This window comes from Aquarana catesbeiana, linkage group LG10 (genome assembly GCF_042186555.1).
Source record: "Aquarana catesbeiana isolate 2022-GZ linkage group LG10, ASM4218655v1, whole genome shotgun sequence".
NCBI lineage: Eukaryota > Metazoa > Chordata > Amphibia > Anura > Ranidae > Aquarana > Aquarana catesbeiana.
This window is the reverse complement of record NC_133333.1, coordinates 26,062,002-26,078,161: the sequence shown is the minus strand read 5'-3', so window position 1 is coordinate 26,078,161 and position 16,160 is coordinate 26,062,002. Positions and strand designations below refer to the sequence as shown.

General features: G+C 41.2%; 1 protein-coding gene across 2 annotated transcripts in view; it reads left to right on the top strand.

Annotated features, from left to right (window-relative positions):
* Window positions 1–4,218: 4,218 nt before the first annotated feature.
* The window catches only part of LOC141110495 (sialic acid-binding Ig-like lectin 12), a 31,341-nt gene continuing 19,399 nt past the window's right edge, over window positions 4,219–16,160 (top strand). The window contains exons 1-3 of one of the 2 annotated variants that reach the window (XM_073601867.1): window positions 4,219–4,264; window positions 9,089–9,174; window positions 13,951–14,319. In XM_073601867.1, the coding sequence (XP_073457968.1) occupies window positions 9,111–9,174; window positions 13,951–14,319 (433 nt within the window). In that variant the 5' untranslated portion in view covers window positions 4,219–4,264; window positions 9,089–9,110. The remainder of the gene's footprint in view (window positions 4,265–9,088; window positions 9,175–13,950; window positions 14,320–16,160) is intronic. The other variant, XM_073601868.1, reaches the window with a different exon arrangement.

Here is a 16,160-nt window from a genome sequence, read left to right as displayed (position 1 = left end):
ACTACACATTCCATAGTCGATAGTCCAACTTAAAACGAGCAAGAGAGAGTAGCTATGCTCCTACTATAGGGAACAAACATAGCTGGTGCCACCTACAGACACAAATTCTTCCACATTAACCACTTGCCGACCGCTGCACACTGATATACACAATGGCAGCGGTGGGCAAATGGGTGTACCTGTACGTCCCCTTTAAGAGCCGGGATAGCAGGTGTGTACAGAGTGACCGCGCCCACAGGACCGGCGGACTCGATGTCTGCCGGTCTCCCCGCGATCGTGTTACGGAGCCTCAGAATGGGGAAGTGCCTATGTAAACAAGGCATTTCCCCGTTCTGGCTTGTGTCATGATAGAGATCACCTGTCATCGGGAGCAGTGATCACTGTGCTGCAACTTGAAGCCCACCCCCCCCCCACAGTTAGAATCACTCACTAGGACACACTTAACCCCTCCCCGCCCCCTAGTGGTTAATCCCTTCCCTGCCAGTGTCATTTACACAGTAATCAGTGCATTTTTATAGCACTGATCGCTGTATAAATGACAATGGTCCCAAAATGGTGTCAAAAGTGTCCAATGTGTCCGCCATAATGTCGCAGTCACAATAAAAATCGCTAATCGCCGCCATTACTAATAAAAAAAAAATAAAAATGCCATAAAACTATCCTCTATTTTGTAGACACTATAACTTTTGCGCAAACCAAGAAATATACGCTTATTGCGGGTTTTTTTAACCAAAAATATGTAGAAGAATACATATCGGCCTAAACTGAGGGAAAAAAAACATTTTTTTAATATATTTTCGGGGGACATTTATTATAGCAAAAAATAATGCGTTTTTTTTTTTCAAAATTGTCACTCTTTTTTTGCTTATAACAGAAAAAAAAAAAACGCAGAGGTGATCAAATACCACCAAAAGAAAGCTCTATTTGTGGGGGAAAAAAAGGACGGCAATTTTGTTTGGTTGCAACGTCGCACGACCGCGCAATTGTCAGTTAAAGGGACGCAGTGCCGAATCGCAAAAAGTGCTCTGGTCAGGAAGGGGGTAAAATCTTCCGGGGCTGAAGTGGTTAATGGATACCATTTTCAAAATACCATGACTTCCAATGTTCTGGAGTGTTTAAATAATATAAATAGTTATTTGCAGATAGTGATACATATAGTAACTTTGTTTTAACTTAGATTACATTTGTAACCAAACTAACAGAACTAATTGTTATAAGGTTGTGATACAGAATAGATCTCCTGATTTGTGCTGAGCGGGTATGACATGAAAATACCTATTATAGTGGAACCTCGGATTGCGAGTAACGCGGTTAACGAGCGTTTCGCAATACGAGCACTGTATTTTTAAAATTCATAACTGGGTTTGCGAGTGTTGTCTCGCAAAACGAGTAGGATTCCTGCCAAAGCGTGTGCAATACCGCATTTGGCCTGAGGTGGGGAGGCGCCAGAGCCAAACGGTGCCAATCGCCGCTGGTCGGCGCGGTTCGGAAATGCACGGAAAGGACTGAGGACAGCTCGGCTGACCTTGGCAAATCTCGGGAACGGAGTCTTTGCCGAGGTCAGCCGAGGTGTCCTTGGGCCTTTCCAGCCATTTCCGAGGCTCTCCGGCGCCCCCCCACCTCTGGCCGCATGCGGTATTGCATGCCATTGAAGTCAATGCGGAACAAATTATTTTCGCTTCCATTGACTTCAATGGGGAAACTCGCTTTGATATGCGAGTACTTTGGATTACGAGCATTCTCCTGGAACGGATTATGCTCGTAATCCGAGGTTCCACTGTACATTGCAGGGATTTGAACAAACTTTGTTGCAGATTCATACCTTTTGTTATTCTGAAGAAATAGCTGTTTGTTTCTTTGCATCCATGTGTAAAGTGAATCTAATGGAAGTGGTTTTATAATTATCAATCAGCTGCTGCACCTGCAGGGCTCTAATGAGAAAAGAGGGAGGGTCTGCATCCCTTTAGACATGATTTCCTTTTGGAAATATCTCACCAAAAAAAATGACACTGTCCAAAATCTAAATCTTGTATCTTGGTGAAGACCTCTGGGAAAATCAGTCAGCCAATCACACAAGCTGGCAACAACATTTCAACAAAGAAAACAACGCAGCACCTCCAAATATAGAGAATATTACAATAGTAAATCATGTGCTATCAACACAGCATTCATAATGTGCAAAAAGCATTCACAATATTCAAAAATGATAATAAAAATAAATCAGTGTGAATAAAAGCCCAAAGCAAAAGAGTCAAAAATATGTAATAAAAATCACTGCAAAGAAACAGTCTTCCACCAACTTCTGAAAATCCTCTCTACCATGAGTGAGCAACAGAACTAAAATGCATTCACCGACATTAAAGGTGCCAGAGGAAAGCAGCAGTTCATGTCAACAAGATCCTTCACTCGTGGTCCAGCAGCTCTATTCTCGCAATGGGGACACCCTGCAGTACCACTTCTCACCACTGGGGACAGTCAGAAGGTTTGCTTGATACTGTCTGGGTAAAAAGCGCTCACCACACAGAGCCACAAGCACAGGACCACATATAGTGCAGTATATTTATTAAAAATGATACATTCCTCATAAAAAAAGTAAAACGCTTCATTCAAATGCCAATAAAACAATTGTCATGACAAATAAAAAAGTGCACTTAAAAAGAGAGCCGCCAGTTATTATTATTTAAGGTACGTATACAGCACCGTCAATTTACGCAGCGCTTTACATATACATTGTATATTCACATGGGTCCCTACCTTCAAGGAGCTTACAATCTAAGGTCCCTAACTCACATTCATATACTAGGGGCAATTTAGTCAGAAGCCAATTAATCTACCAGCATGTCCAGTTCCAAGCATGAAAATGGTGGCGAGACGTCAGCATATAGCTATTGTCCCCAACGCGTTTCATGTGAGTGCACGTCTTCAGGTGACGATACTACTAGGAAATAACATTCGACAGAACACCTCCCATAGGCCATATTATATTTTACAGAACATTACAGAGATGCAGATTGAAAAGGAAAGGTCATTTTTAATAACACTCAATCACAATATGACTTTTGTTGAAATTATATATGTTATACTATTTTTTTTGTTATTCTTTTTTTTTTACACAAAAGTGGAGTTAACTACTTGCTGACCAGCCACCGCAGTTGTACTGCGGTAGGTTGGCACGGCTGCACGAATCGCCGTCATTGTACATAGGCCGCTTTAGAAAGCTATAGGGGGCCTGTGCGCGCGCCCACGGCGTGAAGCCAGAGCCGATGCGCGTGGCCGGCCACCCACGTCCGCCGGCTACCCGCGATCGCTCCACAGAGAGCCAGAACAGGGATCTGTCAATGTAAACAGACAGATCCCCGTCTGTCAGGGAAGTAGAGAGAGATCTTCTGTTCTTACTGATCAGGAACAGTGATCTCTTTCTACTCCCTGTCAGTCCATCCCCTCCACAGTCAGAAACACCTCCCTAGGGAACATTTAACCCCTTGATCGCCCCCTAGTGTTAAACCCTTCCCTGCCAGTTTATACAGTAATCAGTGGCTATTTTTAGCTCTGATCACTATATAAATGTCACCAGTCCCAAAAAAGTGTCAAAAAAGTTTGATCTGTCTGCCGCAATGTCGTAGTGCCACTAAAAATTGCAGATCACCTCCATTACTAGGAAAAAATTAATAAGTAATAAAAATGCCATAAAACTATCCCCCATTTTGTAGGCGCTATAACTTTTGCGTAAACCAATCAATATACGCTTATTGCAATTTTTTTACCAAAAATATGTATACACATTGGCCTAAACTGATGAAGAAACTTTTTTTTTGGATATTTATTTTAGAAAAAAATGTTTTTTTTTTATTTTTTTTATTGTCATGCTTTTTTTGTTTATAGCGTAAAAAATAAAAACCGCAGAGGTGATCAAATACAAATCCAAATAAACCAAAAGAAAGCTCTATTTGTGGGGGGGGGGGGGGAGGACATACATTTTATTTGGGTACAAGGTTGCACGACCGTGCAATTGTCAATTAAAGCAACGCAGTGCCATATCGCAAAAAAAATGGCCTCGTCATTAAGGGGTTAAATCCTTCCAGTCCTTAAGTGGTTAAAGCGAATACCCTTTATAACACAGTTTTTATACCACGTGCTGTACCTGTTATCCACCACTAGGTGTCCCTTACCCCGCTCTTGTTGATGTTTATTTACTCCTGTTGCCTCCTACTAAGTTTTATTTTAAGCTTTGAACTCTGAAGGATCTGGGAGTGCTGTGAGTAAGGTAGATTTTATTAGTTCGTTTCTCTCTTTGACGTACGCTATTTTTTTAATTATGATAATTATTAAGTGTTGCTATAAGATGTTAGAGATGCATTACATATAATTTAATGTAATTTTCCATATGATATGTATATATATATATATATTTTTGTCATTTTTCTTACATACACTATATATATATATATATATATATATATATATATATATATATATATATATATACACACATATACATACATACACGGTGTATAGCATAGTATTAACCTATTGCATTCGTTAAAGACATTCCCAATCTGAATTCACCTGGACAGATTTCTTTGCCCTCGCTCGGCAAACATCTGGATTTTCCATTCTTCACTGGTCTTAGGAATATCTGTGGTATTCAACACTAGTCTACGTGGGTATGTGGAGACCACTTAGGGTCAGCTGGAAATCAGTTTATGCTTTGCTTTTATTGCCACGTACCAGATTGCATGTATGTACATGATAAACGCACAACCAAAACATAAGCTTTATAAACTCATGGCAAAGCTGAAGTTAAATCTGCTTATACCAATTCCAGTTACCTACTGCAACTATTTTGTTTTACACTTCAGCTGTCAGCAATGGTACAAAGCATTGAAAGCATTTTTTTTTTTTTTTTCTACGTTTTACGCTTTTTTTTAATGTGAAACATGTAAATAATAAGTTAAAGGTGTAAAAATATTTACGAACAAATAAAAAAAAAAGTTGTTATTATTAATAGTTTATAAAATAGTGGACAAAAAAAAATAAGCAGGAAAATAATAATTAAATGGAGAGTTAATTAAGGCTGATTAGAGTAAATTAATAAGGGGTTAAAAACAGAGGATCATTTAATTTAAAAAAACAAACAAAAAAAATTATTTTTTTTTTTTTAACTTGACATGTTGCTTTCAACTGACATCATCTGCAGATTGAAGTTCCTCCCTTTGATCTGTAAATGAAGAAAAACAGTAAGATACAAAATATATTTTATATATATATATATATATATATATATATATATATATATATATATGTCTTTTTATCTTTTGGCTGAGCAATGTTGTTGATAAATATTGCCCGGTTGCTTTTTTTTTTTTTTTTTTGTGACAGCTCCAATTGCTGGGACTTCTGTTTACACTTCAGCTGTCAACAGGGGAATCCCACTGACAGCTGAATGAGTCATCAGTTGTTAAGGACGCGGCAGCCCAGCACATTAACAACCGATAATTGCTGGCTTTCCTTTTTTACATTTCAGCTGTCAGTGGGGGAATCCCGCTGTCAGCTGAAAGAACCGAGCCTGAAAGTATTGGTTTCAGGTATCGGAGCATAAGTTCGAGTACTGATACTCGTGCAAATGCTTAAATAAGAAAGGGGTTTTTGGGACTTTGAGTGAGGCACAAGACACGTGGTAGGAGAAATTGTAAAATTGTTTAATTGGCATATAAACAAAGTGTTGAACATGAGTATTTTTATCTATATACACAAGTCGATGCCATATAAAAAAAAAAAAGAATTCATGTATGTACATGCACGCATCTGAAATCGCATAGTATCCCATGGAAGTAACTAGAATAAAATGCCAATGCTTATTGAGTAATGGATACAAATGGGTTATAGGATGCAAATAAATCACAGTTGAGGTCAAGCTATGTGTTGGGAACACGATGACATTGATAGACTCGACGCGTTTCGTGGCCAGTTGCCACTCATCAGGATAAAAAACGCATAGCGTATCTGAAAAAAATGAAAAAAAGGTACCAAATAGGATCTAATGTTTTGCCCAGATAGTGAGAAAGAAGGTGGGGCAAGGGGAAACAGATGTGTATCTCCCTGGATTACTTACGTATACCATATATACTCGATTATAGGCAGAGCCGAATATAAGCCGAGGCACCTAATTTTACCACAAAAAAACTGGGAAAACTTATTGACTTGAGTATAAGCCTAGGGTGGGAAAATGCAGCACCTACTGGGTAAACAATGGCCATCTACAGCCTCACTATGCCCATTTGCAGCCTCACTGTGCCCATTTGCAGCCTCACTGTGCCCATTTGCAGCCTCACTGTGCCCATTTGCAGCCTCACTGTGCCCATTTGCAGCCTCATTGTGCCCATCTGCAGTCGTACCTTTGATTACTAAAACAGCGGGTGTCTCCCGCTGTGTTATGTAGTCCGTTCGGCGCTGTCCATTGTAACAAAGCCCCGCCTCCTCCTCATCCGTGATAGGCGGAACACTGATACAGTTTCCCAGCATTGTATCAGTGCTCCTCTATCATGGGGGGGTTTTGCAGCCTAAAAAATGGTCTGGAAAAACTCGGCTTATACTCGAGTATATACGGTAAATAGTTCTAAATAAGCAGTGTTGCAAGATTTCCGATACTCGTGCAAATGCTTAATATCGGCACTGATACCAATACCGGCATCGGTACAACTCTAATTTGCACCCCTATATATGATGCTAAGCCTCCATGATTGAAATAGCTTAAATCCAATGAACGAGAGGGGCGGGGAGGGCTGGGCGTCCTCCAGCCAGGAAAGGGGGCGGGCTCTATCTGACTTGCTCCAGCTTCTAATGCATAATGTGAGAATCTCACAGTGTGCAGTGAAATCTGAGCAAAGCCTTTTCAGTACAGGAGAAGAGCCTGTATAACCATACAAAGGAAAATCTGGAGTTCACATACATAAAAAAACGGGAAGAACAGATAAAATGGATTAATTTTAACTCTTTGCTTCTTCCCAGCTGAGTCTGAGAGCTGATCATTGCTGAGGGAATTACATTTTACTGTATTGGCAGATGTCACTTCTGAGAGGTGACAACATCTGTTATAAATATCAAGTGAGTACATTTATAAATAGCCAGTAAAGGACAACAGTTACAACTTACTACACTGTTGTGGCTGCTTCATATCCATTTTTTTTTATTATCCAATGACCCAATATTGCTGCTTTTTATGTTTTATGGACGACAAAGCATTAAAAGAGTGGAAATGAATAATTGGATTTTAACAAGCAAGTATAAAAATGTTATTGATTTATCTTTTTTATTATCGGCGTAATTTAATATTTGTACTAATAGCAACACTATGGTACAATCTGTGTCTTGTGGTTTGGTTTAAAGTTAGGGGATAGGTTGAGCTTTGAAATTCTTTATATACAGTATTTATCGGCATATAACACGCACCCCAAGTTTATGAGGGAATTTTAAGGAAAAAAACTTCTAGGAGGGAAGTTTTAGGAAAAAACTTACATTTAAATGCCCATCAATGCAGCCTTATCAGTGTCCATCTGCAGCCTTGTCAGTGTCAGTGTAGCCCTGTCAGTGTCCATCTGTAGCCTTGTCCATCATTGCAGCCTTGTCAGTGTCCATCTGCAGCCTTGCCCCTGTGTCATTTGCAAACTTGTCAGTACACTGCCCTTTAAAAATGGCGCTGCGGCTCTCGGCGGCTTTTAGCCGCTCTCGGCCACTCTCTGCCATTCTCGGCAGCTTTTGGACGCACTCGGCCGCTCTCGGTGGCTTTCGGCCGCTCTCGGTGGCTTTTGGACGCACTCGGCCATTCTCGGTGGCTTTCGGCCGCTCTCGGTGGCTTTTGGACGCACTCGGCCGCTCTTGGTGGCTTTTGGCAAGAACGGGTGAGAGCCGCCGAAAGCTGCCAAAAGGCTCACAATCGGCGGGGGATCGGCGTATAACATGCACCTACGATTTTCCCCTGATTTTAAGGGGAAAAAAGTGCGTGTTATACACCGATAAATACGGTATGTAAAATCTTTATCCCCCCCAAAAAAACAAAAAACTGCTGTAATGGCTTAAAAGCATTAGCTGAAGTTTGGCTTCAATTTGATAGCACGTCCAAATCTGCTAACACCCCCCCCCCCCCCCCAGAATAACAATGCTGCAGTATGCTGTGCCTCCTGTGCTCCTTTATCCAGAGTGAGGCGAGCTCTTATACAGGAGGTGTGTTACTGGCCAGATCACCAGGTGAGAACAGAGGGGGGGAAAAGCCAAACCCAACACATCACATCACCCAAAGAACACCATACCCACAGTGAAACATGGTGGTGGCAGCATCATGCTGTGGGGATGTTTTTCAGCAGTCAGGACTGGGAAACTGGTCAGAGTTGAGGGAAAGATGGATGGTGCTAAATACAGGGATATTCTTGAGCAAAACCTGTACCACTCTGTGTGTGATTTGAGGCTAGGACGGAGGTTCACCTTCCAGCAGGACAATGACCCCAAACACACTGCTAAAGCAACACTTGAGTGGTTTAAGGGGAAACATGTAAATGTGTTGGAATGGCTTAGTCAAAGCCCAGACCTCAATCCAATAGAAAATCTGTGGTCAGACTTAAAGATTGCTGTTCACAAGCGCAAACCATCCAAATGGAAGGAGCTGGAGCAGTTTTGCAAGGAGGAATGGGCAAAAATCCCAGTGGTAAAATGTGGCAAGCTCATAGAGACTTATCCAAAGCGACTCGGAGCTGTGATAGCCGCAAAAGGTGGCTCTACAAAGTATTGACTTTAGGGGGATGAATAGTTATGCACATTGACTTTTTCTGTTATTTTGTCCTATTTGTTGTTTGCTTCACAATAAAAAAAAAAAATCTTCAAAGTTGTGGGCATGTTCTGTAAATTAAATGATGCAAATCCTCAAACTATCCATGTTAATTCCAGGTTGTGAGGCAACAAAACACGAAAAATGCCATGGGGGGTGAATACTTTTGCAAGTCACTGTATGTCAATGGTTTAAATCCGTGTTCAAAGTTACGTGAACATCACAATAAATAGCATAGATACATTAATAAGGTGTTCTGTTAATCCACAGATCTTCTGTACTCGGTGTCAAGATGGAATTTGGCTCCGGGATCTGGATATACTTCTCGATCACAGTGCTGTTTCAGGTTTGGATGGGTAAGCATGTCTTTGTGGTCAAAATTAACTCCAGCCTTACTTTGATTCCCCAAAAAATTTTGTATGGGAAGAGCTGCCCATTAACTCATAGCATCCACTATTAGCATTTTATAATTTGATTTCTGATTGGCTACTAAAGCGTACTGCATAAAATAGCTCTTTGTACATAGTTGCTGATACATTGTGGTAAGTCAACATTCTATGGTATGGTATCACTTTTAGGACTTCATCCTTTATCCAACATCCAAGCCCATCTGATGGTCAAGGATATTTTGTGTGGGATGGTATTTAAGTTCTATTTGTCTTGGGTAAAGTAAGTAATGGGCTGCCCAAGATGTAACAGTTGTCACTGGAACACAAGGTGAGGGGAAATCCATAACTCCCAACTGTCCCTCGTTTGGAACCAAGTTCCTCTTTCTTCCTCATTTGTCCCTTTTGTTGGCCTAATGTATAGTTCTCTATAAAACAAGTTTTATTCACCTATTAAAAGTGTTTTAGTGCACTAAACCTTTTATCTAACATTTAATTTATGTAATTTATTCTTTTAGAAAGCCATAACAAAGAAAAAGTAGTGAAGAAAAAATAAAATTTTGGGGTAAACAATCTTTTTTTGCAGATGAATCCTTGTGGTCCCCATTACAGGAGGCACGGCAGTGGTGTGTCTTTTGCCTAATGTGAAATGTTTTTGGGGTGCCTTGATTCTAATGAAGGACCTCTTGTGCGTTAAAGAAGGGTTGGGTATTTTCACAAATGGATATACAGTATCTCACAAAAGTGCGTACACCCCTCACATTTTTGTAAATATTTTATTATATCTTTTCATGTGACAACACTGAAGAAATGACAATTTGCTACAATGTAAAGTAGTGAGTGTACAGCTTGTATAACAGTGTAAATTTGCTTTCCCTTTAAAATAACTCAACACACAGCCATTAATGTCTAAACCGCTGGCATCAAAAGTGAGTACACCCCTAAGTGAAAAAGTCTAAATTGGGCCCAAAAGTGTCAATATTTTGTGTGGCCACCATTATTTTCCAGCACTGCCTTAACCCTCTTGGGCATGGAGATCACCAGAGCTTCACAGGTTGCCACTGGAGTCCTCTTCCACTTCTCCATGATGACATCACGGAGCTGGTGGATGTTAGAGACCTTGTACTCCTCCACCTTCCATTTCAGGATGTCCCACAGATGCTCAATAGGGATTAGGTCTGGAGACATGCTTGGACAGTTCCTCACTTTTACCCTCAGCTTCTTTAGCAAGGCAGTGGTCATCTTGGAGGTGTTTTTGGGGTCCTTATTATGTTAGAATAGAGCCCTGCGGCCCAGTCTCTGAAGGGAGGGGATCATGCTCTGCTTCAGTATGTCACAGTACACATTGGCATTCATGGTTCCCTCAATGATCTGTAGCTCCCCAGTGCCGGCAGCACTCATGCAGCCCCAGACCATGACACTCCCACCACCATGCTTGACTGTAGGCAAGACACAACTCTTTTTACTCCTCACCTGGTTGCCAGCACACACGCTTGACGGCATCTGAACCAAACAAGTTTATCTTGGTCTCATCAGACCACAGGACATGGTTCCAGTAATCCATGTCCTTAGTCTGCTTGTCTTCAGCAAACTATTTGCGGGCTTTCTTGTGCATCATCTTTAGAAGAGGCTTCCTTCTGGGACAACAGCCATGCAGACCAATTTGATGCAGCATGCGGCGTATGGTCTGAGCACTGACAGGCTGACCCCCCACCCCTTCAACCTCTGCAGCAATGCTGGCAGCACTCATACGTCTATTTCCCAAAGGCAACCTCTGGATATGACGCTGAGCATGTGCACTCAACTACTTTGGTAGGGGGGACACCAACCGCTTGGATCATCGGATCATCTACATGCTCATTACCCCTGCAGGGGTTGGGCACTCTGGTGAGTGGGGGCACTAGAGGGGACTCTACACAGGACAGCATATACTCATTGGGACAGATCTACCCGCAACCTTTGAAGATATATCAGCCTGCTGCATTAGAACTGTTTTTTATTCACGGACATATATAATTTTTTTTTTTTTTATATATATATTTTTTTGAAACTATTTATCTGGTTGTTTGGACTCTCTTTTCTTTTTGGTTTTTTCACTTTTTTGATTTTTTGTGCACCAAGATTGTTTGTACACCACATGCCGATTGTTCCTTTTTTTAGTTTATAGATATTCTCATATTTACTATTTTAACACGATTTAGCTTCACTAGTACACATATTAATTTTCAGTGGGGAACACGGTGTTTTGTCCCCTTTTTAGGTAGACCCACCTATATCTTTCATTGCACACATACACATTCTTTGAGCTTTTTGTCTTTTACGTTGGTAATGCTTGGAGTTCTATTTACCAATTTTATTTTGTAAAAAATTTTTTTGGGTACTCTGCACATTTTTTGACCATTCTCAGCACGTATATTTATTTTTTAATAATAATTCACATTGTGTTACACTTTTTACCCACTTAGTATTGGGTTGTTATATTTTCCTTTTGTTAGGAGTTTGTATAGGTTATTGATTTATTATCAGTCTTTATCAGTGAACAGCGCCAATCCCCTATCTCTTCAGACTACATATTTATCGGATCGCACCTTTGGTGCTTTCTCATTTAGGGGGGCTGCAGTTCGGTCACTGGCCCGTCCTAAGCGCGGAACACCATTATATATACCAAATTTAAACACACCTGCTCCCCATTCACAGCTGAGACCTTGTAACACTAATAAGTCACATGACACAGGGGAGGGAAAATGGCTAATTGGGCCCAATTTGGACATTTTCACTTAGGGGTGTACTCACTTTTGTTGCCAGCGGTTTAGACATTAATGGCTGTGTGTTGAGTTATTTTGAGGGGACAGCAAATTTACACTGTTATACAAGCTGTACACTCACTACTTTACATTGTACCAAAGTGTCATTTCTTCAGTGTTGTCACATGAAAAGATAGAAGAAAATATTTACAAAAATGTGAGGGATGTACTCACTTTTGTGAGATAGTGTACATACATTATAGTTACAAACAAGGTAATGGGGATGTTTTAAAAATGGGTTAGATGATAAATGGCATATTAGCCTATATGCATGGTCTTTGTGTTTATGCCATATTTAGCTTTTATACCTAACCATAATTCATTGTATTCCAGTCTAGAAGGACCAGAAATATTTTTGAATACAAAAATTTCCTTTGCTCTCTTTTGTGCCTTAACCACGTCAGCCCCGAGCCTCTTTTTGAGATTTGGTGTGTATATATATATATATTTTTTTTTATATATACACACATGTACACACACTTTTTTTTAGACACCCTAGTGAATAAAATTGTAGTTGTTGCAATACTTTATAGCACACTGTATTTGCGCAGCAATTATTTTGGAAAAAATTTTGGAAAAAATACACTTTTTTTAATTAAAAAATAAGACAACAGTAAAGTTAGCCCAGATTAGCCCAGATTTTTTTTATATTGTGAAAGATAATGTTACACTGAGTAAATTGATACCACACATTCAATTCAATACACGCTTCAAAATTGCTCCCGCTCGTGGAATGGCGACAAACTTTGACCCTTAAAAATCTCCATAGGCGATGTTTTCATATGTGGGCGCAACTTACGTATGCATTCGCTTCCATGCTCAAGCTCGGCTAGATGGGTTTTTTTTTTTTTTATTCCTTATTTATTTTACTTTTTATTTTTTTCACTGTCTTTTAAAAAAAAAAAATAAAAATTGGGTCACTTTTATTCCTATTACAAGGAATGTAAACATCCCTTGCAATAGAAAAAAAGCATGACAGGCTTGATGTGAGATCCGGGGTCAAAAAGACCTCATATTTACACTAAAATGCAGTAGAAAAAAAAACACAAAAAACGAAATGTAATTTTTTTTTTACAAAAAAAAAATTCCTCTTTAAGAGCATTGGGCGGAAGTGACGTTTGACGTCGCTTCCGCCATCCACTGTTATGGAGCCAAGTGGGGGCCATCTTTTCCTCACTCGAGATCCAGCCTGTGAGGGAAAAGGACCCAATTATCTCCACTGCTACCGATGGCTCGGGTAAGCGGCGGAGATGAGCAGGGCGTGGCAGGAGGAGGGGGGCCCTCCTCTCCCGTCTCCGATAAAAGTTATCTTGTGGTGAATCCTCCGCTTAGACTGCCCGCTGAAGATGAGGATACGGGGTTATGGCAGCTAGCTGCTGCCATAACAACGGTATGGCTCTTTAAACAGCTGCCGTATATTGACGGTGGGTGGTCGGAAATTAATTATGCTCTAAAAAATTTGGTATATTTAAAGCCTTTGAGTTTTGCTGTGCACAAAGCATAATATATACGGTATATGCATCTTTGAAACACATTTACCTGGTTTTATTTTTCTTCTCGATTTGACATTTTAATCATATATCTATATATAAATGTAATTATATATTTATGTTCTTACTGTGCTCTGAGACTTGGATTCATTTTTAGTATTATTCTCATTTAAGGGCCAAAGGAAGTTTAGCGCATGTCTTTGGGGAGTACCATGCATGGGCAAAGCACAGGTTCACTTGAAAACAGTTTTGATCTCTGTTATTTGAGTTTGTTGCTTTTTTGACCAGCTTGAAGGAAAGTAGACCAGCATTTATCTTTCCCTACTTTCATTACTGTTGAAACCTAGTAGCATTTCCATCAATGCAAATTTTCACATACTACAGAAATACTAAATGAGTTTTGGTAGAGACCCTACGTTTTTTTGTCCCTCATGTGGTTTATCTTTCTCTAGGCAGCCAAGGTGAGACTATTCAAGATGGGTATTCCTTCCAGGTGGACTCCAGTGTCGTTGTCGTACAAGAGGGTCTATGTGTGTCCATTCCATGCCAATTTACTGCTAACAACAGGAGGAAGTTCACGAATAGCACTGGCTACTGGAAGATGGATTTGGGAACTTATGTGGCCTCCAATGATAAGTCCATAGCGGTAACAAAACAAAACTTTCACCTGGAAGGAGACCCAAATGTCGGAGACTGCACGCTGCACATAGCCGATGCCACAAAACAAGATTCTGGGATCTACTTCTTCCGATTCGAAGAGAGCAAAGACAGTCTCAATAAGTTTAATTATATGGCTAACAAAATAACCGTCCAAGTGACAGGTAAGCTTGTTTGTATCCCAAATGATTGATCACTAATTGTGTCTCAAAACATGATCATACATAATAAATTATATTATATGATTACTCTACATGCGGTGACCCCGACCCTGTCGTAAAAATAACACCTAAAAGCTGTGCCCATGCAAGAAGGTAGTAATTAATTACCTCTCCACCAAACAGCTTTCCATTGAAGATAGATATAGTCAGCTGAGGTCTGTTCAGAATCTGACACTTGAAGTGTCCATCTTCTGATACTTGATGCCAGGGCAACTGATAAGTGGGTACCACCGGTCGAGGCCCGGACCCCATCAGTTCAACAGCAAGCAGCTGACAAGAAGTAGGAAAGGGAACCTGAACAGGAGAGGCGATGGGGATGGCATTTACTGGAATCAATCCCCTGTAGTTCTTCCCTGCAGAAGCTGAAAGACAGCTACTTCTTCTTTCCCTCCTGCCAGCTTTCAGCTGTTGCTGGGGGAGCTACAGGGGATCAGTTTCAGTAAATGTCACCCCCTCCTGTCCAGGCAGGTTCCCATTCCCTCTTGTGCCCAGGACCCACCTGTGTGCTCTCTTGGTCAACTTTCCACCTTACCCCCCCAAACCGCAGCAAGACCGCCGGCCTCCCCTCCTCTCAATCCCACAGGATGCTACAGTGGATCATTTCGGGATGAAGAATGGGGGAAGGAACTGGCTTCTTCCTTTTCTGAATGGACGCAGTGATTGATTGGTACTGAATCATTGTAAATTGTGAATACTATGCTTCAGTTTGTGAATGAACAGGGAGACTGTGCAGAGCTCTTCCTGTTTATTCAGTGCAGCTGAGGCTGCAGAGAGAGAGATTGAGGACTGTGTCAGATAGGCTGTATGGGGCCCCATGATTCTCTAACAGCGGCCTTGCTTGATGCACTGAGTAGTTCCTCCCACTGACCCTTGGGTCACTACTGGATACAGTACAGGACACAATAGTGACTTGGAGATCAGCAGAAGGAAACACTGAGTGCAGGAATTTGACACTTCCAGAAGCGCTGGTTTCGGAACGTACTTCAGCAGGCTGCATAACTTCAACATAACAGAACAGTATTCGGGGCATGGGCAGTGGAAGATGTAAGTATTTACTTCCTTCTTTTACAGGGAAAGCTTTCCGGGCAAGTTTTTCTACAGAAATGCATTGCCTGCCATTGCAGACCTTCTGAAAACTACTAGTTACCTGGTTGTCTCTGGCTTCAATACCTTTTGAGATACTAAACCTGATCTTCATACCCAGAAAGTGCTGAAGCCTTTGGATTTGGCATTTTCAAAGTTAGGTCCCTTTCACACTGGGGCGGTTTGCAGGCGTTATTGCGCTAAAAATACCGCCTGCAAACCGCCCCTAAACAGCCTCCGCTGTTTGTTCAGTGCGAAAGCCCGAGGGCTTTCACACTGAAGCGGTGCGCTGGCAGGACGGTAAAAAAAGTCCTGCAAGCTGCATCTTTGGAGTGGTGAAGGAGCAGTGTGTTCACCGCTCCTAAACCGCTCCTGCCCATTGAAATCAATGGGACAGCGCGGCTATACCGCGGTAATACCGCGGCTATAGCCGCGCTGTACGAGCGGGTTTAACCCTTTTTCGGCCGCCAGCGGGGGTTAAAACCGCACCGCTAGCGGCCGAATACAGCCGCAAAAACGCCGGTAAAACAGCGCTAAAAATAGCGCTGTTTTACCGCCAACGCCCCCACCGCCCCAGTGTGAAAGGGGCCTAAGAGTTGACCAATGCCAGCCAAGTAACCATTTCACAACACAGGAAAGAAGGGAAAGTCTATCACAGACAGCAATGAAAACCTTCTAGGAAATGAACGGATGAGTGTACC